At 39.1% G+C, this 27,543-nt stretch overlaps 2 protein-coding genes across 2 annotated transcripts; both read left to right on the top strand.

Annotated features, from left to right (window-relative positions):
* Window positions 1–98: 98 nt before the first annotated feature.
* LOC126697874 (late embryogenesis abundant protein At1g64065-like) lies at window positions 99–6,522 on the top strand. Its single transcript, XM_050395014.1, has 3 exons — window positions 99–268; window positions 4,468–4,486; window positions 6,107–6,522. The coding sequence occupies exons 1-3, from the start codon at window positions 99–101 to the stop codon at window positions 6,497–6,499; spliced, it is 582 nt and encodes a 193-aa protein (XP_050250971.1). The 3' UTR covers window positions 6,500–6,522.
* An 8,191-nt stretch (window positions 6,523–14,713) lies between these two features.
* On the top strand, window positions 14,714–15,610 carry LOC126713423 (late embryogenesis abundant protein At1g64065-like). Its single transcript, XM_050413175.1, has one exon. The coding sequence runs from the start codon at window positions 14,806–14,808 to the stop codon at window positions 15,448–15,450; it is 645 nt and encodes a 214-aa protein (XP_050269132.1). The 5' UTR covers window positions 14,714–14,805; the 3' UTR covers window positions 15,451–15,610.
* The last annotated feature ends 11,933 nt before the right edge of the window (window positions 15,611–27,543 follow it).

Here is a 27,543-nt window from a genome sequence, read left to right as displayed (position 1 = left end):
CAAACTACTCCAAGCATCCCAATTAACACCTTTCAAAGAAGGAAGTAGCATAAAGAAATAGAAACAAGCTTTTGCATATGCTGTTCCGAGAGAAGAAAATGGCAGAGTATGGCACTTTGACATCAGATGAGCTCAGGCGAAAGAAAAGGATCAAGTTGGCCATACATATTTCTGCTTTTGCTGTGTTTCAGACCATTGTCATCTTGGTATTTGCACTCATTGTGATGCGTGTTAAGACCCCTAAGGTCAGGTTGGGTACTAATATCACGTTCCAGAACTTCAACACTGGAACCCAAGCATCACCTTACTTTTTTTTTTTTTGAGAAACCAGACTCGAAGGTCTGCTATATTGATAGAAAATAGAGACTACAAAACATCATTAGAAACAAGAGGAGCTATTTCGTTAGGAACGGATTCTATCCAGACCTGAAGCTCATTACCAGACTTAGACAATCTAGCAAGATAATGGGCAACTAAATTGCCTAAACGTTTTACATGAACAAAGTTACAAGATCGGAAGCTGCGAGCAAGAAACAGGGAGTCCGAAATGACAAGGCCGAACTCAGGATGATTCGTATCACCACCACATAGAGCCTTTGTTACAATTTTAGAGTCAACCTCAAAAGTAGCATAAAAAATACTCAGTTCCTTAGCAAACAGGGCAGCTCTTCTACAGGTAAGAGCTTCAACCGTGGCTACAGCAAGGGGGAGGGGAATTCTCTCTGAAAGCGCACCAATCACATTACCTTCCGCATCTCGGATGACCACACCCAAACCCGCCGCCCCAATTTCCTTGAATATTGCTTCGTCGTAGTTCACTTTGTAACACGGGGAGATGGGAGGGATCCACCGGACTCACCTAACGGACATGGCAGGGGAATGGGGATTTTTCGGAACCTAAGCAGCCGAGAAATCATGAAGAAACCGAATGGCCTTGGGTCTGATATCTTGATAGCCAAAAGAGCTATTTCGCAAGCGATCTGCATTTCTTTTTTCCCAAATCAGCCAGAAAATCACTGCAAGAAGGTCCATGTTGGCACTACCCCGAACTGAGAAAATCAACTCAAGGAGGTCCGCAAATTTTGAGAGCTTATACTTGAGTAGATTTTTACTTAGGCCATCAGCATCCCAGATAATCCTTAGAGCAGGGCAGCTCCACAGAGCATGAATAGTATCCTCACAATCAAATTTACAGCCAGGACAGGAAACCGATTGGACCACATGCCTTTTCCATAGATTGAATAGAGTAGGGATCGCCTCATTGGCTGCCTTCCACAACAGGTGCTTGACCTTGTGAGGGACTTGAAGGGACCAAATACCTTTCCACATTTGGCTACACCTTGCTGAGTCCGAACAATTAGGGAGGGCTAGTCTCACTGTCGAAGTTAAGAGCTTATAGGCACTACGGGTGGAGAACACACCATGGTTGGACGGAAGCCAAACCTGTTTATCAGTGCTATTGTGAATGCTCAAAGGGATGCCCAAGATGATTTTAGCTTCATGGGCTAGGAATTCATTCTTAATCAGGTCCAAGTTCCAGGTGTGAGATTCTTCGTCAATCAAGGCACTTACAGTTGAGATAGGGCAAAGGGACGAGAGAGGGGACACAATACAGCTGCTGTGCAAGCTTGGTAACCATTTATCACCCCTGATTTTTATGGACTTACCATCACCAACACGCCAAACAGAGCCCAAATCAATAACCCGTTGAGCTTGAGCTATGCTCTTCCATGCGTAGGACCCTTTGCTTGAGCTGTTTGCCTCCATAATTAAGCAGTTTGGAAAAAATTTAGCCTTGAAGACCCTATGAAACAAAGAATCTTCATTGTTCTTTAGGCGCCACACTTGCTTAGCAAGGAGAGAGTCATTAAATTTGCTGAGTTCCCTAAAACCCATCCCTCCCTCAATTTTTGGAAGGCATAAATTCTCCCAATTGACCCAGTGAATTCTTTTCTGCTCACCACGGTAGCCCCACCAAAATTTTCTGATCAAGCATTCAATTTCATAGATAAGACCTTTTGGCATTTTGAAGCATGACATGGTATAAGTGGGAATTGCCTGGATCACCGCCTCAATTAAAATCTTCCTACCCGCTTGGGACAATAATTTTTCTTTCCAACCCTTTAGCTTCTTCCATATCCTTTCGTTAATCATACTGAAAGATTTCTTTTTTGCTCGGCCAACCAAGGAAGGAAGACCAAGATATTGCTCGTATCGCTGGACAGCGGGAATTGCCAATAGAGTTATAATCTCAGCCTGAATCTGGGCGAGCGTGTTGGAGCTGAAAAACAGGTTGGTTTTTCCCCAATTAATATTTTGACCAGAAGCCCTTTCATACTTCAGAAGAATTTCTTGGATAGTCCTGTAGTCGAAAATGGAGGCACGACAGAAAATTAGGCTATTATCAGCAAAAAGCAAGTGAGAAATCCGGGGGCCAGCCGGGCAAAGGGAGACGCCTCTCAACCTGCCCTCATCTTCCGCTTTTTTCAAGAGGCCATGCAGCCCTTCAGTGACTAACAAAAATAGGTATGGTGACAGAGGATCGCCTTGGCGAAGGCCCCTTTGAGGAGAAATAAGTCCCTGAGGTTGCCCATTTAGCAGAATAGAATAGGATACAGATCTTATGCACATAGAAATAAGAGCAATCCACCTATTGCTAAAGCCCATTTTAACCATGATTTTTTCTAAGAAATCCCATTCTACCCGGTCGTAGGCTTTACTCATATCAAGCTTCAAAGCAATCAACCCTAGCTTACCAGAACGCTTGGCCTTTAGGTAATGGAGAGTCTCATGAGCAATTAGAATATTGTCAGTTATGAGGCGGCCTGTTAAGAAGGTGCTCTGAGATTCTGAAATCAGCTAAGGAAGAAACTTTTTCAGGCGGTTAGCAAGCACCTTCGCAATAAGTTTATACAGAATATTACACAGACTAATAGGCCTAAAATCCATTACACGGCTTGGATTTTTAATTTTTGGAATAAGAGTAAGGAAAGTGTGGTTAAGGGCATTTGGGAGGTTACCTGAATTCAGCACACCCAGGACAGCATCAGAGACATCAGGGCCAATTTTTGACCAGTATTGTTTGTAGAAAAAGGGGGGAAGCCCATCTGGGCCAGGGGCTATATTAGCTTTCATTTGCCCAAGAGCAGCCTGGACTTCTGAGGTAATAAATGGGCGGAGCAGGTCCGCATTCATTTCCTGGGTAACCCGGGACTCCACACCTTCGAGGACTTCATTAAACTCAGTAGGATAAGACGAGGAAAACAAAGATGAATAGAAACCATTAAGCAGCTCACCAACATTGTTCTCACCCTCCACCCAAATATTGTGGTCATCTTCAAGACTAGAAATGAAATTTTTCTTGTTCCTCTCAGTTGCCCGGCAGTGAAAATATTTCAAATTTTGATCGCCATATCTGAGCTAATCAGTTTTGGCTCTCTGATACCACATGCACTCTTCTAAATCCAGCAAGTTATTAATTTCCTCTCTGAGGACTTTGACCTGGTTGATGCCCTGGCCAGAAATAGCTTTTGATTCCGCCTTAGCCAACAACTTTCTTTTGCGAATTAGGGACCCCTTAATATTGCCAAACACATTTTTATTCCATGAATGCAGTTGAGTTTGACAATTACTAACCTTCTGCAGAACTTGACTCATAAGGTCTCCGACTAGGCACAAATCCCAGGCAACATGGACAACTCCTTCACACCTCTCATCCTTTGTCCACATCTCTTCGAAACGGAAGGGCCTTTGAGGGCGGTAGAAACGACAATGCACATCATCGGAGCAGAGCCAAATGGGTTTATGATCGGAAGAAAAACCAGATAGATGGTGTAACCGAATAGAAGGGAACATGAGCAACCATTCGGCTGAAGCCACAGCTCTGTCTAACCTGACCCAAACCAGTGGACCATCAAACCTATTATTACACTAGGTGAAAGGCAACCCAGAAAACCCAATGTCTTTGAAACCACAAAAATCAAGACAATCTCTAAAGGCTTGCATCTGCTTATCCGATCTTAAGGGCCCCCTAGACTTCTCTTCCAGCCTTGTGATTTCGTTAAAATCACCAATACAAACCCAGGGGAGACTAGTTTGGGAGCTGAGATGGCGAAGCGGGGACCAAGAATCTTCCCGGTTGACTGTCTTCGGGGCTCCGTAGAATCTTGTAAACCGCCAGGCGTCATCAATCCTTGAATTTACCACTGCATCAATGTGATGAGGGAAGAAGGTGCGAATATGAAGGTCAAGCTCATTCATCCAAAACAGGGCTAGACCGCCACTAAGATTTCTTCTAGGGACAAGGAACATGTTATCAAACTTCAGACGGCAATGAAGCTTCTCCATGTACGAATTATTTTTTTTGGTTTCCATCAGGAAAACCAGGTTGGGGCCTTTAGCTCTCACAAGATCAGAAAGCTCTCGAACTCGCCGCCGGATCCCAAGCCCGCGGCAATTCCAACTCAGGCAATTCATGGTGACTGGCGTGGCTGAGCACCAGCCAACGCCAAAAGAGAGTTTGCTTCATTAGAATCAACTGGGAGGGACGTTTTACGTTTTTTTGCATGAGGTTCTGGGTCTTCAGGTGCAGGCCTCATCCTACTTAAAACACCCATATTCTCATCTAAAGGATTAGTAGTGGGCTGCCTAACCAATCGAGTCCACGTACCTTGGCTTGGAGACTTCGGCTTATTCTTAGGCCCAATAACATTAGAGATGTCCTGAAGTGGGGGCCTTGTACAACCAGGGGAAAATGCAAAAGTGGGACTCGGCCCATCTTCCTGTTTCGGCCTAAAACCACGATCCAAAACAAGGCAAGCAGAGGGTCTATGCTTGGCATCTTTGCGCGCGGGAGAGTTCGTGGGGGGGATTTTTTCTGCATTAATTACAGCCTCAGAGTGATTCACACATGGGGCCACAGGATCAGTAGCCAATCCCAATTCTCTGTCAATCAACTGTAATGTCCTTTCAAAACTTTCCGGGTTACCCTGCAGAGGCTTTGCATGTACACTACTTTCAGGCGCCACAACCGGGCTAACCTTATCGGGATGGGGAGTCTCGATAAGTGCAACCTCGACTGCCGAGCCAGAAGGTTGATGGGTCGGTCTTTTCGAAATCGGTGGAGCTTTATTTTGGTGAGGGGGCGAAACATCCCCACGCTCCGGCACCGATGTAGAGTTCCATGGTTTACGGCCAGCAAGATCCACTTCAGCTCTCATCCATGGCCCAAACTGACCTTTCTCCAATGAAGTCTTTTTCCTGTTGCTAAGCCACAACTCACACTCCCTGTCCTCGTGCAACAAGCTACCACACCAGTAGCAAAAATTAGGGAGTCTTTCATAGTGGAAGGACGCCCAACCAACCCCAACGCCTTTATCCCATAGCTTCCTCCCCCTGCTCAAAGGCTTAGTCACGTCTATGGAAAGACGAATGCGTAGGGAGCGACCGATCAAAGCATTCTCATTAGCTTCAGAAACACAAATAACCCTGCCTAAGGATTTACCTATGGACATCCCAAGTTCAGGAGTCATACTTTTGATGGGGAGGTTATGTATCTGGATCCAAAAGGCACACTCAGTAAAGGAGAGGGAAGAGATGGTTGTGGAATCTTCAATCCTTTGGAAAAGAACCAAATGCTTGTCAAAGGTCCATGGTTCGTACTCCATGACCCTTTCCAAATCTACATCATTCTCAAATTCAAAAACCAATTTATTTTCACCCATCTCATGGGTTCGAAAAGGTTTTCGAGTATGCCACAACGGCCTGAAGGTCTTGATCACCGCCTCCTTGTTAATCGTACAGTGCGTTAGAAATTTTCCAGCTAAAAGCGACCTTGAAACCCCAGATAACTTGGGCACCTCAAGACCGTGCTCCTCTTCCTCCGACAAAGAAATTTTCTTCCACATACTTTCCACATCCTCCATATGGGAAACCACAAAATCACAGAACCTAAAGGGATAAAACAACCCAGGACCACCCTACCACTACCCCGGTGAGATGGGAAAGCTGAGGATACACAAACACCTAAATAGAGAAAGGGACGCACTATTCTACAAGTTCTAGAGAGAGTGCCGCTCAAACCCTATCACAAGAGAAACCGAAAAAGAGCCAAGCATCACCTTACTTTGACTTAAGCTTCACAACCCAAGTTGGAATTAAGAATACAAACTTTGGTCCTTACAAATATGATAGCACCATTGCCACGTTCATGTACCAGGGTGTGACAATAGGGCAAGTCACTATACCTAAAGGTAAGGCTGGGCTCCGCTCGACAAAAAAAGTTACTGTCACAGTTAATGTGAATTCAAATGCCCTGTCAAGCACTACTGTTCTTGGAAGTGAGTTAGGTGCTGGGGTGTTAGCTCTGAACGGCCAGACCAAGCTTAGTGGGAAAGTGGAATTGATGTTTGTGACGAAGAAGAAGAAATCTGCCGAAATGAACTGCTCCATGACTATCGATTTCTCATCAAAGGCGATCCAATCTATGATTTGCGAGTGAACATAAAGCTGTTTTGCTTCATTTCTTTTTATTCTATTCTTTTGATGGATTTGTAATTTTTTCTTCTTATAATTATTATCATTTTGTGGGAATACTTGTATTGACCACGATTTACTATATGAGAATATATATATATTTTTTTTTCTATGGAATGATTTATGCATTAAGTACTATACTCCCAGATTACGATACCACCAATAAAAACAAACCAGATTTGACAAATTTGGAAAATAATTAGGACTAGCAGAGTATATAACAACATGCTAATCTCTCGTGATGAATTTCACCCTAAATTTAATAATAGTGCAGCCTAATTGAGTGTTAATCAGTTAGAGCATCTTAAGCATCACTAAATTTTCATCCAAAATTTAACTAAAAGTTAAAAAGTCCACCCTTTTTTTTTTAAGCTATCCACTTCAAAAAATAAAATAAAAAACTCAGCCACATCTTTATCGTTTCTTTTTTTTATTCTCCCAAATTTATCATCCTCTCTCCTTTTTACTCTTGTTCACTCCCCCTTTGTGCCAGTTCTCCTTTATCTCTTGTGGGTTATGTGTGTGTGTCTCACTCTCTCTCATCACTCCCTTTCCAAACCTTGACACTATTGGCAAGCTCAAGTCACCATTAATACCATTTGAGGCCACCAAGATCTGAGTCAAAATCCCCAGTATAGAAATGGCGTTCTCATTGTCAACGTCAAACACCGAGGTTAGGGATCCTTCTTGTGGTCAATCTCCATCAACCATCATGGCGAAAACATCTCACCATTGCCAATGACCTCACTGCTTTTCAATAACCTGATCACCATTGCCATCCTCGCTTGCAATTAGTACCGAAGAAGATCATTGGACAAGGATAAGGCCGCCATTAAGCTCGATCATGATGAAGATGTGAGTTTAGTAAGGATCGACTCTTTGGTTAGGCCATTTCTTGTGACTGCTAAAAAATGCCCCAAAATTTTATGTCAATAAATAGTTATACTGAAAAAATAATTAATAAAAAAACTGCTTAGATGGATTTCTCTCTCTCTCTCTCTCTCTCAACCAAGTGTCCTAGAAGGCCTCCAAAATGTGCAGTATATCATGGTTTATAACTCCAGAGTGACGGATTGAGATCAGGTGCAATTTTTAATTCAAAAAAGTTAAAAAAAAATTTAAAAAAAGGTAAAAAGTAAAAATTAAAAATTGAAAAGGTAAAAATTGTAAAAAATTAGAGTAAATTGCAATCCAGTGCAATTCCCGCACTGGATCCTAATCCCCAGAGCGATGACCTCGTTCTAGAATCCTAGTATACTATATAATAATTCTACGCTTCCTATATTAATAAGCGGAGTCTACGCTTCCTATAGAAGCTAGCCGTTAACCAAAAGTTCAAAAGGTGTAACATTATTACATTAGTGGCATTTCCTTTCAAGTTTCAATAATTCTCCAAATAAAACAAGAAAGCATCTAGAACTAGAAGTCAACAATCTCACGCTGATCAGCGTTTGTGGGCTAAATATATGAGTCCGTTTGGATTGAACTTATTATTTCTGAAATTAAAAACTGAAAACTGAAAACATTGTAGCAAAATAATTTTTAAATATGTGAATAGTGTCGTGGGACCCGTGAATAGTGCGTAAACAGTATGTGAACAGTGTTTTTTTTCCTGTACAGTAAATCACATGATTTTACTGTTCACGCGCAGAAAGAAAAAGAAAAAAAAAAAAAAGAGACTGAAAACGTAGTTACAAAACGTAAATGCAGTATTAAGTTGAATCTAAACGGGTACTATGATGCCATTTGGATTCAGCGTTTCTGCTGAATCCTGCATCGCGTTTTTCTCCTCTTTTTTTTTTTTTTTTTTTTTTTTTTTTTTGCTTTCACGCGTTTCGAGGAGACAAAATTTACTGTTCATGAGACAAATGTTACTGTTCACGCACTGTTCATGGGACCCACAGCCACTTTATTCAGAAAAAAAATTAAAAATGAGTCTCCCAGTACTATTCACACATTTAAAAATTATTTTGTTACAGTTTTTTAGTTTCAGCAAAAATAAGCTCAATCCAAATGGACCCTATATATCTTTTTTAACTTTGCCACGTTTTCCAGGAAGCTCTAGTTGCATTATTATTTCATGAATAATGCTAGAGATACAAGTTATTTTACAAAGTATTAATGTGGTGAGTGATTTTTACTAATAAATGAAAAAGTGATATTAATGGTGAGCCTATCACACAAAATTGTCCTAACCATACATATGTATATATATATATATATATTAAAAGTTCAAATTCAAAGAAAATCCAATTAGATTTCAGTTGGATTTTCAATTTTAGGCCACATATCTCATCTAATTTTTAATTTTTGTAGAGATACAAGTTATTTTACAATTTTTTTTTTTTACAAAGTATTGATGTGGTGAGTGATTTTTAATAAATGAAAAAGTGATTAATGGTGGGCCTATCACACAAAACTGTCCCAACCATATATATATATATATATATATATATATATATATATATATATTAAAAGTCAAAATTCAAAAAATATCCAATTAGATTTCAATTGAATTTCCAATTTTAGGCCCCGTATCTCATCTAGTTTTTAATTTTAGTACTAAGTGAATTATTAAGTGTAAAAATCGAAGAGTCGAAATCTAATAGATTCTAAATTGGATTTCAATTAGAGTTCAATTTTTCGCTACGTGTCCATCTAATTTTTTAATTTTTGTGGCAAGTGAATTATTGTGTGCAAAAACCTTGAAAAAGTCTAAATCCAATGAAATTCTAAATCATATATATATATATATTAGAATAGACAAAATTTAGGTATTTTTTCTTAGGTTTCTCTCTTAAAATTCTGTCATGTGGTTTTCTTCTCATTGATGGAAGTGTATTTTTAGTTAAATACAACTACATAGCTGAATCTTAGGAGGAGGGCCTAAGAAACAACACCTAAGTATTGTACCTAATTTATGCCTTTTTATAAATTATATATTTTAGAAATGAATATATAGTTTTAAAAAAATGTAAGCTAATACCATGTATAATTTGAACATCTTTTCAAAAAAATTTAAAATTTGAACAGTGTAATTATAACTATTTTTAATTGTATCCGTGCATATGCATGGAGTTACACAATAGTTTACAAAATTGAGAAGCCTTATTTCAAAACTCTCATCTGTGAACGTAATTGTCAATGGAGGCAGAGAAGGATAGTAACATTCGTGTTGCTTACTTTTACTACTAAAACTTATTGGTTGAACATTTTCACAAACACTTGCCATACTTAAATATTTGAATTTCTGACAATTTGAACAATGTCTCAAGAAATTATTGCACTATTATACCATGGGTATACGGTGGTTGTCTACAATGAGTGTGAGGGGCGTTTTGGATTAATGTGAAAATAATTGCTATTTACTTTTTTTTTAATAAGTAAAAATGTTAGGAAAACCTAGATTCTAGTTGATTTCTCTTTAATCCAAATTCATTAACTTGATTATTTAAATAAGTTATTTAATGCATTCTAGTTTTGTAAGTAATGAGCACAACCATATCACTAATGTTAAATGCACCAGAAAATAAAGAACACACGTGATATGATTACAAAGGAAAATTCCAATAAGAAAAACCTTTGAGAGGTTTATCAATCACAACCCAACATAATGATTTACTAAATAGAATGCAAGTTTACAATATAAGAATATATTGACCGAAACATTGCTACCTATAGTATAACTCGCTCCGTTACCACACACCTTGATTGAAGTCGGTTCTTGCAACAGCTTCACTTTAAGCACTTTAATGTTCTTCATTATGATGTTGAAGATGATGCTTGATACAAAATTCCACCACAAAAAAATTGGTTTTATAGTAGTGTTTTTTCCCCCTGATTTTGAAAACTCCCATTATAGGTGACCTACTATGGCACTTTTAGTAACTACCACAATAGGTTGACTTATTACAGTAGTTTAAATCGGGCGCTTTAAAACTGCCACTATAGGTAGGCTATTGTGGCGCTTTATGAAACAACCACAACAGGTTGAATTATTACGGCTGTTTCCAACCCCCGCTTATGGCGGCAATCATCCACAATGTGGGTTATCCCCTTGACTTTCGTTGAGAAGTACGCCTTGGCCTAGGGTGGACCATGGCGGATGGTGTAAATGGAGTCAATACCTAATTTAGTTTTAGGAACTATGAATATAGCGCACTTTCGTGGAAGGACAGATATTTTACTAGAGCATGTGCTCGGAGTTTAGATATGGGGATGGGAAGGCGTTAGACACCCACTATAGGCAATATTATAACCTCCGTAATAGCTCATTAAATTGGGACTTTACTTCAAATTTTATAGACCTATTACGACAGTTTTAAAACCGCTGCAATAGGTTTTGACATAGTAAATGCCTATTACGGCAATTTAAAACCACTGGAATAGGTCAAATTTTCACCACAATAGGTTTAACCTATTTAGACTTAAAAATTTTAATCCTCACTTCTTTTTTTAGCTTCCCACTTTATATATATATATATATATATATATATATATGTTTACATAATTTCTGGCATCCACCCCTTTCTTTCTCTCTTTCTCTCTCTCTCTCATCCCACCACCAACCTCCATTGTCCACGCTACCGCCAACTACCATCCATGCCATGGTTGTCGAAAATGACATGGTAGGTCTTCTTCCTTTCCCCCACTTCCCCTTCTCCTTCTACTTCACCCATCTCCTCCACACCCTTTTGGGTCTCCCTTTCCCCACCACCATGGCCACTTCCCTCCTCCTCTTTTCTTACTCAAATCTAACCGCCTCTCCTCCAAAATCTCAATTCCAAAAATACTACCCAAAACCTCAGTTTCTACCCAAAGCTAGGTAAGTCTCTCTCCATCTCTTTTCTATTTTGTAGTTAAATTAGTGTATATATTTTTAGTTAAATTTGTGATTTTTTAGTTTTGATTTTGGTTGAAGTTTGGTTTGGATTATGTGTATATATTTGTTTCATTGTTAGTTGATTGTGTGGGTTTTTTTTTTTTTTTTTTTGGTTTAATTTTGGTTAAAGTTGTGTGTTTCACTGTTTTGCAATTGTGGGTTTCACTATTAAATTAGTACTAAAATATAGATGGAAATTGCTTCTAATTAAACGGGAGATTGTAGAGAGATAACATAATTGGTAAAAGATTTTTTTTTTTTTTTTTACAAGGTTTGACAAGACTAACTGTTCTTAAAATAACGTTTGTTAATCTTAAAACTGACAACTTCATTTTAATGCAATATGATAAATTAGTAATTGTCAAAAAAAAAAAAAATTAAATTGGTAAAAAATGATAAGTTTTATCATGTAGCCATTATTTCTAACACTATAGAATACTTCTAATAATATTTAGCTAGCTAATGTGGTGCAATTATTAAGCTTATATTATTATATCAATGGATAAGAGTTTGATGGACAAGAGGAGGAATTCTCAAGAATATGTTGATGGAGTTAAACAATTCCTGAATTCAAGTGGTAATGGATTAGTCTTATTGTGTTATTCTTTAGTAACATTGTTGTTAAATAAACTTATTGTTGTGGGTTTATTATATTTCAGGATGGTGATGATGCGGATGACCATTCTCTAGTTGCTGTAAATTTATCATCGGGGGGATCCGCATTAGGAAATATGTAGCTGATGGGTTTTTTTGTTATACTCAATATATTTTAAAGTTTCAAACGTTGATATATATCAAAGTTGGAAACTTTATTATAACATTCTAGACATTTGGAGTGTATTCTTTTGGGCATAATTGTTATTATAGTAACAACTTTTATTTTGTTATCCTAATCTTAATTTGGTAATGTATATTGCGTGCATAAAAAATTATTGTTTAAACTAGATCAACTCTTGTATTTAGCATGTTATTTTATTTAGCTATAAACAGGTTGTGAAAGCAAAAAACAGAGAAAATTTATGTGCCTAGGGAAAAAGAAAAAGAAAAAAGACCAATAGTAGCCGTTTTGAAATCGTCAGTAAAGGCTATATTAGAAAAATATAAAAATGCTTATAGTGGCGGTTTAAAACTGTTGGTATAGGTTTAACCTACTACGGTGATTTTCAATTTCTAAAAAGCATCTTTATAGGGTTGTAAAACCATTGCTAAAAGCTATATTAGAAAAATATAAAAATGCCTATAGCGGTGGTTTAAAACCGTTGGTATAGGTTCAACCTACTACAACGGTTTTCAGTTTCAAAAAAGCGCCGCTATAGCGTTACAAAACCACTGGGACCTAAACTGACATTTTGCAAACTACTAGTGAAGCCATGGTTGTCAAAATCTCGATCTAAATCCTACAATCCTACGATTTTCTATCCCACCTGCCCAAAACAATCTGTATCTTTTAAGGATCTTTGAGATCATTTGAGATCGATAAGATAGTACAATTTTGATGATCCCAAACGATCCTAATTTTTTATAATCTTCTTTAACTTGACAGAAGGCTCAGTTGGACTAAAATGAAAATTAACATCCTAATAGTGTAGCGTTTTGAGGTTTTAGGTCTCTTTAAATGATGCTTACAAATGAATGTAGGTAATTACATCAAATGGATGCACATTTTTGGTTTTTTATGAATGAATGTATAATTTATGTGATTATTTAATATACCAATATGTTTTTTTTCGCAAATAATGTAAGATCTTATGATCCACGATGCCACCTCCCTCCCACGATTCTACGTAGAATCCCGATTTTGACAACCTTGGGTGTAGCTCACCCTGGGCTATTATCATACTTATTGGCCAGTGGTTGAAAGCGCCGACAATAAAAACGCCGAGATAGCCCATTTGGATCTATACCAACACTTTCTAGACTATATAGCGGTGCTTTAGAAATGCCAGCATATGTCTGTATTTTTGTATTTTTCTTGTCACACCCAAGTCGTAGCAATATCTCCTTAATTCTTCACATTCTCTCTAAGTACATGATGACCTTGGCAAGCCTTTAATATGATCTGAGTGACTATGGCACGAATTCCAATGGACTAAACATGCATGTGAAATTGAATTCCAACTGTTCAATTGGTTGACTGCAGTTGAGCTATGTATTGATGTTTAACGAAGTTTGATCAATCAAGCTAGCAGTCGAGGCAACAGACTTAACTTCTTGAGCAGTCTTTCAAGTCTTCAATAGAGATATTCATTCACAATTTAAGAAACTCCAAACACTTTCATCTCAAGACATACTTTAGACATGTTTTGTATATGGGTTGCCAACACTCAAAGACACTTAAGCCTAATGTAAAAAAATTAAATATTAATTATAATTTTCACTCCTTAACTATTGATGTCGCGGAAGCCTAATGAAAGCACACACAATACTTTCTTGATAGAATAGAAATTAAACTATTAACTTTTGGGTGTAAACCTCGAATTCACGAGGGTTTTTCCTGAATCCACAAGGATATAAACTGGAATCTACCAGAGAAAGAATTTGACAAAAGTCTGTGCTTATTGAAAAAATAGTCTAATTTGCCTCTAACAGCTACAAAACATATAAATGCTAAGAAAAACGTTTGAAATCCTAATTCACACTAATTACACGATTAGTTGACAAAATAACGAAAATTTTGAAAAATGGCAAAATTGAGTTAAATGCAAAATCATAAATTACTAACTTTAAGGGTTGTCCCAAAACAAGCGGTACTTTATTCTGATTTTTGAGCAAAAAGTTATTAAGGAAACAAAAATTATTATAAACGGCAAAACTGCAGTTTTCAGGGTCTAAATGAAGAAATTCGCTATTTTCGGGGGTATTGCGTGGCAAAGCTATGATTATTGCTTAGAATGCCATTTCGCTTCAGGTTGTCAAATTTCACGCAATTCAGACTTCGAAACCATGATTTCCATTAGTACATTTTTGCCTTACGCGATAATTTCAAACAAGCGTGAGAGTTGAGTTTAGGAAGGTCATAGCGATCTTTTCTCCATCAACTACCCTTAACTAGAAGGAAGTTATTTTAGTCATTTTGGTATAGAAAGTCAAAGATACCGGAGAATCCTAGTTTTTCTCAAGCAGCTGAAAGTCTTTTAGCAAAACGCGTAGCAGCATTTCGTTTAACTAGTTCTGAAATAAGAGAGCACCTCGTCAGCAATTGCACGCTGAGGCGCGTTTGCCACATTTTCCAAGAAGCTCTAGTTGCATTATTAATTCACTCCATCAGCCAATTTGTTATATAACCACCTAATCAGCTACCATTTCCATAAACTACTTTCAAAAAACTAACTAGCAAGAGAGTAAAGAAACAGAAAAAGCTTTTGTATTCACTGTTCCAAGAGAAGAAAATGGCAGAGAAAACGAACCAGCAGGCATACCCCATGGCACCAGCAACTAAGCAACCCAGAAGTGATGAAGAGTCTGCCACTTTAACATCTGAGGAGCTCCGTCGAAAGAAAAGGATCAAGTTGGCCATATATATTGCTGCTTTTGCTGTGTTTCAGACCATTGTCATCTTGGTGTTTGCACTCATTGTGATGCGTGTTAAGACCCCTAAGGTCAGATTGGGCACTGATGTCACGTTCCAGAACTTCAGCGTTGGTACCCAAGCTTCACCTTCCTTTGACTTGAGTTTCACAACCCAAGTTAGGGTTAAGAACACTAACTTTGGTCCCTACAAATTTGATAGCACCACTGCCACGTTCATGTACCAGGGTGTGTCAGTGGGGCAAGTCACTATTCCTAAGGGTAAGGCTGGGCTACAATCGACCAAAAAAGTTGGTGTCACAGTAAATGTGAATTCAAATGCGCTGCCAAGTACTACCAATCTTGGAAGTGAGTTAGGTGGTGGGGTCTTAACTCTGAACAGCCATGCCAAACTTAGTGGGAAAGTGGAATTGATGTTTGTAATGAAGAAGAAAAAGTCAGCCGAAATGAACTGCAGTATGACTATTGATTTGTCAGCGAAGGCGGTCCAATCTATTATTTGCTAGTAAACATAGAAGCTGTTTAATTTCATTTCTTTTAATTCTATTTTTTGAATGGTATTGTAATTGTTTTGTTCTTCTTATTATTATAGTTGTTTGGAAATATTTGTATTGACCTTTATTTACTGTGAGAGAATTAGAATATATTTTAGCAAAATTTAAATTTGGTGAATTCTCATTTTAGTTCTTTTATTTTTAAATTTTATTATTTTCTGTCCGTTAACTTTTAAGGATATCATTTTAGTCTTTTCATTCAATTCTCATTTGAAAAATGTTGTTAATCCTCTTAAAATAATATCGTTTTTGTTTTTTTTTTGGGATGTTATAATGATAATATTGTCAAAATTAATGGTGCAAAACAAACCAAATTTGTCAAAAAAAAAATTTTTTTGGTATATGGAATGATATATTCAGTACTATATTCGTAAAGTACAAGACCACCATGAAAAATAACTGACAGCTTAATCCCTCTCTATCTTTTTATTTTTTTTGCTGAATAATCCCTCTCTATCACTCACACAAATACACGGGCTCACATATTGGAATGGTGGCCTTGTACTCTACGAATATAATTAGCGCACTAGCATTGAAAAATTAAAAACAAAAAGAAAGAATTTAATATAATTATAGGATTTTGTTCGCAGATGCTCTAAAATAATTTTAAATTTTTTTAATAGGAAAAGAAAAAATAATTGATTTTAATAACAGTCATAATTAAAAGTAGTATTCAGTTAAAATAATTTTCATCAGCTAGCTCCTCAATAGCACCAGCGGTAAAAATGGGGATGCAAAACTCTCATCAATGGTAGATATATATGATCATATGAGACGGTCTAGCTCTATTTCAAGTGAGGTTGACGTCACAAGCTCATCACTAACGCATACTATCTCTTCAAGATTAGGCTTAGCCTTGTTGGATTTCTTTGTCTTAGACTCCGACGTTGTTAATTGTGACTTTGGCAAATGGCAAGGGATTAGAACTTAGAAAACAGGTACAGGTTTATGTGAATTCTTTTGTTCTCTCCACTAGTGACCCGTTGATTGAACCAATGATCTATTAATCCAAAGGCTAGCTACACCAGATCAAGTTCGGTTTTGAACATAATGACTAAACTAAGGCTTTGTTTCGTTAGAGTGATTATAAAGAGGATAGAAAATGGTAGAGAGATAATAGTACGTTTGTGGTTATGTGGTGGAGGGTGGAAAAATTGAGTGATTTAGGTGGGGGGTTCTCTCCTGCCTACTGAACACACTTCTTAGTCAATTGTATAACGTGTACAAGTTTGTTTTTGTCTTTTAAATTATTATTATTATTATAGAAATGTTTGTCTTTGTTGTTTACTGTTATACGCGTTTGTCTTTGTCTTTATTTTTATTTATTTATATATTGAACGTTTGTCTTTGTTGTTTTGGTTGGTTGACTGTTTTTATCTATATACAATTTTTTAATACAAATATAATGCACAATTTTTTTAATCTAATAGGGACATGAGAGTAAATTTATACAAATTCTATTTTCTATCATATTACTTTTTTCTTTAATCAAATAAAATAGTTTTTCATCCCTTCATATTTCCATTTCTCTAACCAAACACAAATAAGAAAAAAATTAAATCTTTTCTATCTTCCAAATTTTCCATCATCTCACTATTTTCTATTCTCTCACTTTTTCATCACTCCAATTATCCGGACCCTAAATGGCAAGTAATTTATTATGATGACATGAAAAATCAGGATTACTTTTTTTAATTTTTTTCCTCGTTTCACTAATCTTTAGTGCTCCACAAGTAGGGTCCGGCTTCCCTTCCATTAAATTTCCTCTCATTTTGTCCCATTTTCAAAAGGATGTAAGACACTGCACAAGTAGGAAATCTATAGGTATGGAATAAGACATGTCAAATAACAAATATACAAGTTCTAATCCAATTTAACAATAGTTACCCAACATATATAAATAGACTCCTCACTTAGTCATATTCTCTGCTTCCGTGCTTACAATCCCACATAAAATAAAGAAAAAATTCCTGCCAAAGTACAATTTCAAAAACATAACATTGCTTGAATTTTTTAGCAAGTCTATGATAATTTTTTAGCCGCTAACAGTCTATGGTTTTAAGATCTGACCAGCAATTCTTAGTTCTACAAGGATTTCAAGAGGTGCTCCATCATTCCTCACATTATCTCATTCTGTTAATTTCTTTATCTTTATCTTATTTTTTAATTTGTTTTTCTAAGTGTTCAGCTGATCTCGGAGAAAATCGTGAATTCATAATTTGATTTAAATTTAACTTGGGTGATGGAAAGAACATATTTCTTCGGCATGACCACAGGCATCTCGCTAGTCCCTTAATTCCAAAATATGGGTTTAAGGTCGTATATGATGCTATAAGTAATTTTCCAGCCAAAGTGGACACGGTGCAGCCACGTGAGCTTAGAGAGAAATCTCATGTGATGGATTGGGGGAAACTACTCTGGTTCAATTGATCATACCCAAGCAATGCTTTCATAGGGTGGTTAGCCATCAAAAATAGGCTGACAACAAGAGATTACAAGGCTAAATGGAGCTACATACTCGGGGGATTTGTTGTTCCCAAATATGATGACAATCCTGTTAAGGTGGTGATCACTAACGTACCTAAATAAAGAAATTAACTGTCTTGAAATAAATGAGACGCCAGGTAACGGCTTGAGAGTTTCTATTTTGTAAACTGGCATGGTGGCCTGTTGTCTAATGTCTATAGCATCAGGCTGCAAAGCAATTGCAATTGTTCATGCTGGTTCTGTCTGGACTGTGCGGCAGATTTTGAAGAAGACCGAAAGATTGTGCTTTAAATCACTGATTGATTGTGCTATTTTTTGGTATCTAGCTTGGGTCTGTCTTGGTTAAAGTTGTTCTGAGGGGTTCATCTCTAGTTTATTGTAGTCCCTTTTGACATGTTTTGCTGGTTCATCTCTAATATTCACTGATTTACTCTAAAAAAAAATAATGTTACCACAGAAGAAAGAGATAAACGCCACAAAAGTCTACGTTTTCCTCTAGAAGCTTAATAAAATACTCTTAAAAGAACCTTAAAAAGTCCGTTACCGTAAGCAAAAGGACACATAGCAGCATTTCCTATAAATAAAATATTGATTCTTTCAAAAACGAGGGACCATCTTCAAGACGTCACTATTCAACCACCCTAAGACGCGTTTGTTAGCTGCATTATTAATTCACACTATAGTTCTATTTGAATACTGTTTATTTGTTGGAAATTGAAAATTTATTATTGATATTATATAAAATAATTTTTAAAGTGTAAATAGTGCTGCAGGACCAAAAAATGCATAAATATGTGCATTTTGTTAAATTTGGTGGTCCTGTGAACAATGTCGTGAGACCCTAAAAAAAGCCAAACGCACTGAAATGCGCATTTAATGCTATCCAAACTCACACTACTCTGCTTCCATTTCCACAAACAAATCCTAGCATCCTAAACACCTTTTTCAGAGAAGAATTAGTATCAATAAACAAAAGAAAACTTCTCCATTCACTATTCCCAAAGAAGAAAATGGCTGAGAAAACGAACTAGCAGGTGTTCCCTTTCTCACCAGCAGCTAAGCAACCCAGAAGCGACGAAGAGTTGTTGTAAAATAGCGGAAGCTCAAATTACCAAGATTAATTGTGAAAATATTTTAGGCAGTGAAAGATTTTCAAACTAACAATAGAAACGAAGAAAATTAATTCAAAAGAAAATAGACACAAAACACCAAAAATTACGTGGTTCGACAATAACCTACATCTACGGGTGACGTCAAACAAATTTCACTATAACAAATTTGGGATAATACAAATTGGTGTAGAAGCACTCTCACAAACTCAAATCTCAAATACACCCTAATAACTCTCTCTCACAAATACAAAACCATAGGTTCACAAATACTAAATACGAATATCAAATACCAAATACTAAATATGAATTGCGCACAAACCAAAGAGAGAGTCACAAATTAAATCCAAAAGTTGCAACGCACCAAGAGAGAGCAAATCACCAAATTGCATAACCAAAACCATGTGGCAACAAACCTCTCTCACTATTCCAAATTGCAACCTACAAATATCAAATAACCAAACCAAGAGGAGGCCTCTTTTTCTCACACCCTCTCATCTCTTTCTCTCTAATTTTCTGTAGTAGCACTATACTTATATAAGAGACTTGAGTCGACTAGTATATCCAAAATCAAGAAGGACTAGACTTCTTTTCCACACACAAAAAGAGAATTGATAGGGCTAAATCCCAGGGTAGAAGGATTGAACTAACAGAATTAGACTTTAAAGACTAGGTGACCAGAAGAGATGATATAGTTGGTCTAACAAAACTAGTAGACGAATCCGTAACCCAGACAGAAAGATAAGGAGACGGATAGACACTTTTAAGTGAACGGATAAAAAGAAGACGGTCTGTTAAAGCCACGTGTCACCCTTATGGCATCTACATGGCACCCATGTGGCATGGGTTGTCTCCAAGGATTTTGGTATGGAAATGTCTTGTGCTTCATGCCCCACCATAATTATAGGAATCTCTGTAAGGAAATAATCTTGTAAATTGTGAATATTAATGAAGATCTTCCCTACAAGGAAATACCCTCTCTACCAAGAAATTAAGATCGGCTCTATACTACTATAAAAACCCGAAAACCCTCACAAATCAAGGTATGCGTAATTTTTCTAGCTCTGGCACTCTAAAGTTGTAGAAATTCTATCTAACTTAACCTTTGGAGGGAATTTGGCCGGTACTACACCGGTACTCTCTGCAAGGTCTTTTTTATTTCTGTTTTGCAAGTTCTGTTTAGAGCTCGTAAGGATTGTGCAACTCACTGATGATTTTTGGTATCATCAGTTGGCGCCGTCTGTGGGGAGAACGAGAAAACAAGCCATATTACCACTTCCCAGACAAATAGTTTTATGGTATTCGCTCGATGGCAACCAACAACAATAACATAGATGAACCACGCACTACTGCCTTGGAAAGACAAGTACAAACTCTCATCGCGGCTATAGAACGCCTTACTAAGCAAAACCATGACCTAGAGGAACAACTACGCCAAAGGAACGCGGGACCCAACAATCATGGGGAGGAGCAAGAGGGTACTAGCGTTGAAAGAAGGGACCAAGAAGGACCAAAAGACAGCAACACCCTGAGTAGACAAGAGCGATAAGACACCAGCCATCCATCCGTCGCAGATATGGCATCACCATACATGGTTGCAAAGATGCAGATGATGAAGGAACGGATGGACTTCATGATGAATGCCTTCAGGGGACGAGTGTCAAATGACCTCGATGAGTTGGTTCACTAGACAGATTCGCCCTTTACTACACTCATCACTTCGTTCCCCCTTTGGCCAAAATTTCGTATGCCACAGATAAAAGCCTACGATGGGTCAAAGGATCCCTTGGATCATTTAAAGCCATTCAAAACCCTTATGCATTTACAAGGTGTGGCAGACGAGATCATGTGCCGAGCCTTCCCAGCTACGTTGAAGGGTCCCGCAAGGGTATGGTTCAGCAGATTGACGCCCAACTCCATCAGTATCTTTAAGGAGCTAAGCGCACAGTTTGTCTCGCACTTTATCGAGGGGCACAGGTATAAGAAGTTCACTGCGTGCCTGATGAGCATCAAGCAACGGGAGGACAAGACGTTGAGGTTTTACATAACCTGCTTCAACAAGGAAGCCCTCTCGATAGATGAAGCTGATGACAAGATACTTGTTGTTGCATTCTCCAATGGATTACAAAAGGGGAAGTTTTTGTTCTCTTTATACAAAAACGACCCAAAGACCATGTTGGATGTGCTTTATCAAGTCACTAAGTACATGAACATAGAAGACGCGCTACTAGCTTGAGAGGAGAAACCCAAGAACGGTATAACAGGGGAAGGAAGACGACCAGAACCCGAGACCGACGGGAGGATAGGCGCTCCAAACCCCCCACTAGAAGGTTCTAAAACTTCACCTCACTGATTGCCCTGATCAATCAAGTCCTGATGCAAATCAAGGACGACATGGCCTTGACGTGGCTTGGCAAGTTGAAGGGAGATCCCAGTAAGAAGTCCAGAGACAAGTATTGTCGTTTTCATTAGGATCACGATCACGACACATCTGAATGCTATGACTTGAAGCAACAGATTGAAGCCCTAATTAGATAAGGAAAACTACAACGATTCATCAGCAAGGAAAAGGCAGACCCACCATAGGAGCAAGCAGCAAGAAGGGATAATGAGCGCCCAAGCCACCCCTAGCAGACATAAGGATGATTGTAGGGGGCACCATAGCTTCCGGTTTGTCCAGAAAGGCACGTAAGACTTACCTAAGGATGGTTCAAAACATCCAGCTGACATTTTCATTCCAAAGATGACACGGGTCAACAACTCCATAATTGGGTTCTCGGAGGAAGATGCTCGACGTTTGCACCACCCACACGACGATGCACTCGTTGTTAGCATACAGGTAAGGGATTACAATACTCATTGAGTCCTAGTTGATAATGGAAGCTTTGCTGATATTCTCTATTACCCGGCGTTCTAGCAGATGAGGATCGAGAGAGAACAGCTCGTACCTACCAATAAACCGCTCGTTGGGTTCGGAGGAATGAGAGTATACCCCTTCGGTGCGGTCACATTGCCTGTGACGGTTGGTGATTACCCTCAACAAATTACTAAGGATGTTACATTCCTTGTTGTTGACTGTTCGTCCGCTTACAATGCCATATTAGGCCGTCCTACCCTCAATTTGTGGAAGGCCGTAACTTCGACCTATCACTTTCTGATCAAGTTCCTCACTGAGTATGGAGTAGGAGAGGCATGTGGAGACTAAGTGGTAGAGAGTGAGTGCTACATAGCAATGTTGGAGATGAGCAACCACTTACAGACCATGAGCATAGAAGAACAACGGATGGTTGTAGAGCCCGTTGAAGGGTTGGAAGAGATATTCTTTGATGACTCCAAACTTGAGCGAACGACCAAGATCGGTACCCTCGCCAGCCCACCAGTCCATCAAGCACTCATGACATTCCTAAGAGAGAACCAGGATGTCTTTGCTTAAAGCCACGAAGACATGCCCAGGATTAACCCTTCGGTTATGGTTCACAAGTTAAATGTATCATCCTTTTTTCCCCCTATATGACAGAAGAAACGGATGTTTGGCTAAGAGCGAGATAGGGCTAAAGTGGAAGAAGTTCACAAATTGCAAGAAGTAAAGTTCGTGGTGATGGTCAAGACAGCTAATGGAAAGTGGGGGATGTGTGTAGACTTCACGGATTTAAATAAGGCGTGCCCTAGAAGGATGCCCAAGCCTATGTCAAAGCTTATGACAAGTGCTAGAGGTTCAGCAACATCATCAGACAGCCAACGAAAGAGCTCACTTCGATGACGGCCCTATGGCCTTTTGCTCAATGGGGGTTGGACATCATGAGCCCATTTCCAATAGCAGTAAGGCAACTAAAGTTCCTAATGGTTGGCATAGATTACTTTACCAAATGGGTGAAAGCTGAAGCCCTGACTACTATCACGAAGAAAAACTTACGAAGCTTTGTCTAGAGAAACATCATCTGTAAGTACGAGATCCCTAGAGTCTTGGTTTTAGACAATGGAAAGCAGTTCAACAATGGGCCGTTTAGGGATTTTTGCACACAATTAGGGGTCAAGATTCACTACTCCTCACTTGCCCACCCTCAGGCCAACGGACAAGTTGAGGTCATGAACCGATTCTTGTTCAAGATCATCAAGACTCGGCTCGATGGGGCAAAGGGCATATGGCCAGATGAGCTGCTAAGTGTACTATGGGCGTACAGGATGACAGGAGAAACACACTTTTGACTAGCATACGGGAGTAAGGTCATTATCCCCGCTAAGATCAGACTCACAAGCTACAGGGTGGAGAACCATGATGAGAGTAGAAACAACAAAGCCATGCACCTACAGCTGGACCTAGTGGACGAGGTCAAAGCAATAACCAAACAAAGGTTAGCATGATACCAAGACCTCATGGCCAAGCACTACAATTCCAGAGTCAGACACAGAGACTTTCAAGTTAGAGATCTCATCTTGAGGTAAGTAACGGGTGCTACAAGAGATCCCTCCCAAGGGAAGGTAGGACCCAATTGGGAAGGACCCTACAAAATCACTTCGTGGCATAGGAAAAGCACCTATCACCTGGAGACACTCGACGGACAAAAGTTGCAACATCCATGGAACACTGAGCACCTAAAGAAATACTACCAGTAGACGAAGGCATGCAGACCACTCCTCATTTCCAGTTTATTTCATTCTAGTTGTATTTATTATCTACAGTATTGTTTAGCCCAAAGGTTAGCTTTTTATTTTTTCAAAACAATTTTGCTTATGCACGCGTTTATCATAATAAGAGGAGTTATTCAGAAATATCATACACATATATACATCCCTACACGTCTACGACCAAATCCTTAGGTGGACGAATACATCCTAGGGGATGCCTTAAAATTTATACAAGTCCATTAATGGACGGGTGCATCCAATGGATGCCTTGCAATTTATTAAAATAATTAGTGGACGGATACATCCCAAGGGATGCCTTAAAATTTATACTAAGTTCTTAAGTGGACGGATACATCCTAAGGGATGCCTTGAAATTTACAAAGTCCTTAAGTTGACAGATACATCCCAAGGGATGCTTTCAAACTTTTGAACCCCTATAGGGAACGGGTACGATTGACATTCAAATTTTTATTTTTTTATTTTACTTTATTTTTTTTTAAGTCCATAGGGTGAGCAGACAACAATGCGCGATATAAGTCCCCCTAACGGATGGATATAAGCCAACGTCCACAAAACTACTAAGTCTATGGACAGACAAACAAAAGATACAAAGGGTCCAACATCTCTAAGTCCATAGAATGGACAAGTGAAAATTATCCTACACATGATGGATCCCAAAAGGGAACGGGCAGGTGTGTTTGATCCCACCTAACCTTTACATGGACAGTGGAATATAATGACAGAAACATGTTCAAACAAGCAAGTAAAGCGATGGATATAAAAAAGGATAATGGATAAAAAGCCTATGGAAGGCAAATGTTTACATCGAAAGCCCAAAAACTGTGGGCAATGTTAAAAATTGCATAAATATTGTTCTCCCAAAGATTTTTACAATAGAAACAACAAAAGAGGAAAAAGAAAAAAGAAAATAATAAAAACTTCAAAATCTATGGCTGGTCAACAAGGGCCTCCTCGTCCACTACTTTCTCCGCTGGCTTGGCCTCCTCAACTGGATGACTTTCATCATTGACGGATTGAGCTTGTCCTTCCTGGGGAGTGGCCCCTCTGTCACCATGAACATCGGGAGTGGCATCACCTTCAAATAGCTCATTGGTGTCTCCAGATTCGATGGACCTGGCTGGGGTCTGGACCACATCATCCAAAGAGACCCAAGACACATCTAAGTCAGGAAAGAGAGTCTTGACCTGACGAAGGCACTCATTGAAGCCGTCAGCGTAGCAGCCACTAAGTTTAGAGAGGAAACCGTCGGAGTTGCAAAACTCCGTCTTCCCATCCTCCTTGGCCTGACAAATTTGCTTCCTTAAGAAGGAGATCTCACCTTCCTTATCTTTGAGTACCTTCTTCAGCACCCCAATCTGAGCCTCCGACTCTTCCAGAGCCTTCCTCGTCACGTTAAGTTTTTTTACCTGAACTTCCCACGAGGCTTTAAGCTCATTCTGCTCCGTCTCCGCGGACTCGGCCCTCTCCTTTAGTTGGTCAACTAGCGTCTCTTGGGCCATGCAACGGTCCATTAGCCCCTTCATCATCAGCACCCCCTGTAAGAGTAAAACATAAGGTTAGGATTAAAGGTAAAAGAGAGACGGAAGAAAAAGAGGACGAATACACACTTGAGCCAAGCTGAAGAGGCCCATCTCCTTTATGGCCTTAGTTGCATGGTTGCCTAAGTCCTCGTAATTATCGCCCTTGATGACGGACGAGAGCTACCTGATGGCGTACCACGAATCCTCGTGAAGGAGGACTGGGCGCTTCTTAAAGACCGGACCTTGGGCCGTCATTAGGCCTTTCCCTTTCCTAGGACGGGGAGGAGGAGGCAGCTTAGTCATCGGAGGCGTCTCCCCAATGGTTGAACCAATCACCACCTTTGGCTTTCTGGCGAGACAGTCAACTTTGTCCGTTGTCTTTCTTTTAATGAATGGCTTTAATGGACCCGTTCCCTTAGGGGGCACACCCTTCTTGTTTCTTCTTCGCCTGCGTAGCGGCTTGCTGACGAATGTAGGCCCTCCTCTTACCGTCTTCAACAATTTCTGCACTAAAGGGGACGAAAAGAAAATGTTGGACAAAGATTACCAAAAAAGTAAACAAAGTTAAACAAGGAATAGGCAACGGACTCACGTTTGCGTGCTTGTTTTTCGTAATGACGGGCAATAGCTGTAGGCTCGGGACCCTTACAGTACTAGTGCAGGGTGTCTAAGGTGATGAGCTTTTGCCACGTCCTCTCTTTAAAGAGATTTTGAAGATCCTCTCCAAAAAGCTCGACTGCTCAAGGTTAACCTTTGGACGGTCTTGAACTACAATAAGAAATGGTTAGATTAAAAAGTAAAAAGAACAAAATAAATAAATGGGCAAATTTAAACAAGCAAAAGCCTACGAAACATAAGGATTATACCCCAAGTTCTATTAACAAGGGGCATGTTCTCCTGTTCATATGGATGGCACATCCAGTTGTTCCCCTAGATGAAGAAGTACCAGTTCTTCCAGTTCCTGTTAGAGCCAAAAGTCTCATACACTAGCTTAAGTGACGACTTCCTTGGGAGGAAGTTGTAAATGCTCATTGACTTGACAATCTCTGTAAGGTTGAATTTATTCAACCATCTAATTGGCTTTATTCCGTGCCAAATTTGCTTGTAATTCAGCATTTAGTAACCCTGTATTTAGGTGGGATTGTTGTAAGGGTAGTGAGTGAGATAGTGTGAAGATTGCTCAAGAGTGTGCAAGAAAACAGAGAGTCGCGGCTGGGACTCGCGACTGGACTCGCGGCTTCAACCCGCCAGAATCTGCACACGTGCCAAGCATGCTGGAAGATGAACAGTCATGCTAGCTGGAGCACTACAGGACAAAACAGGACAACTGGCCATACGGTTAACTCGCGACTGGAACTCGCGACTTAGTCAAGCCGCGAGGTCAAGCCGCGAGCCACCCCTGTTTTGGAAAAACCTGACGTTTCGCATTCCACTCCTCTTCAGTATAAATACCCTTTTAACCCACGATTGAAAGAGAGCTTCCAGAGAGAATTTTGAGAGAGAAACCCTAAAGAAAAACCAGATTGTTTTACCCACAATCTCTACCTTAGAGTCTCATCAAAATCCCTCACTCTCTTCCTCTCCATTGTCAAATCCTTGAGAGGCCTTTATACCAAACCTGGTTCTCACCATTATCATCTCTGTGAGACAGTCGTTTGGAGTTCTGGGAAGCAGTTAGGAAGGAGCCAATATTCATTGGTTGATGCTACGGTGTAGTAGCGGAATCCGGAAAGCTAGAAAAGAAAAAGGTTCGGCGCAACCTCGTTGGAGCAAGAAGCTTGGAGGGCTTAGGTGCATTGGGTAGATTAGGCTTGGAGGGTCTATTGCTGTCCTTGTATCCCAACTGTATTTTCTAGTGGATTGATTACCGCTTGGAGGGCGGCGGAGAGGTTTTTCGCCGAGGTCTTCGGTTTCCTCTTCGATAACATATCTGGTGTTATCGCTGTGTTTGCATCTTCCTTCCTCTCTATCTCTGCCTTTACATTATCTGCTGTGGTTTATTTTTGTTGTGGCTTAGATAGTTGTTTAGTCAATACCATGTTATAGCATATGTTAAGTTTCCGCACACTATTGTTTAACATATTGCGTGTGTTGATTAAATTGGTTTTTGGGGGTCTAAACGTTCAAAAGTGTTTTTGTACACGTTTTTGAACTTTCAATTGGTATCAGAGCGGGTACACTTGTTGTGGTTTAAATACCTAAGTGTGATCCTTGACCCCTTGTGTTTATTTGCCATGGATTGTGCTTTGTATGACTCTTTGCATGATTTGGTTGGTGATGAA

This window comes from Quercus robur, chromosome 2 (assembly GCF_932294415.1).
Source record: "Quercus robur chromosome 2, dhQueRobu3.1, whole genome shotgun sequence".
NCBI lineage: Eukaryota > Viridiplantae > Streptophyta > Magnoliopsida > Fagales > Fagaceae > Quercus > Quercus robur.
The sequence above is the reverse complement of the archived record's forward strand: the minus strand, read 5'-3'. Positions and strand labels throughout refer to the sequence as shown.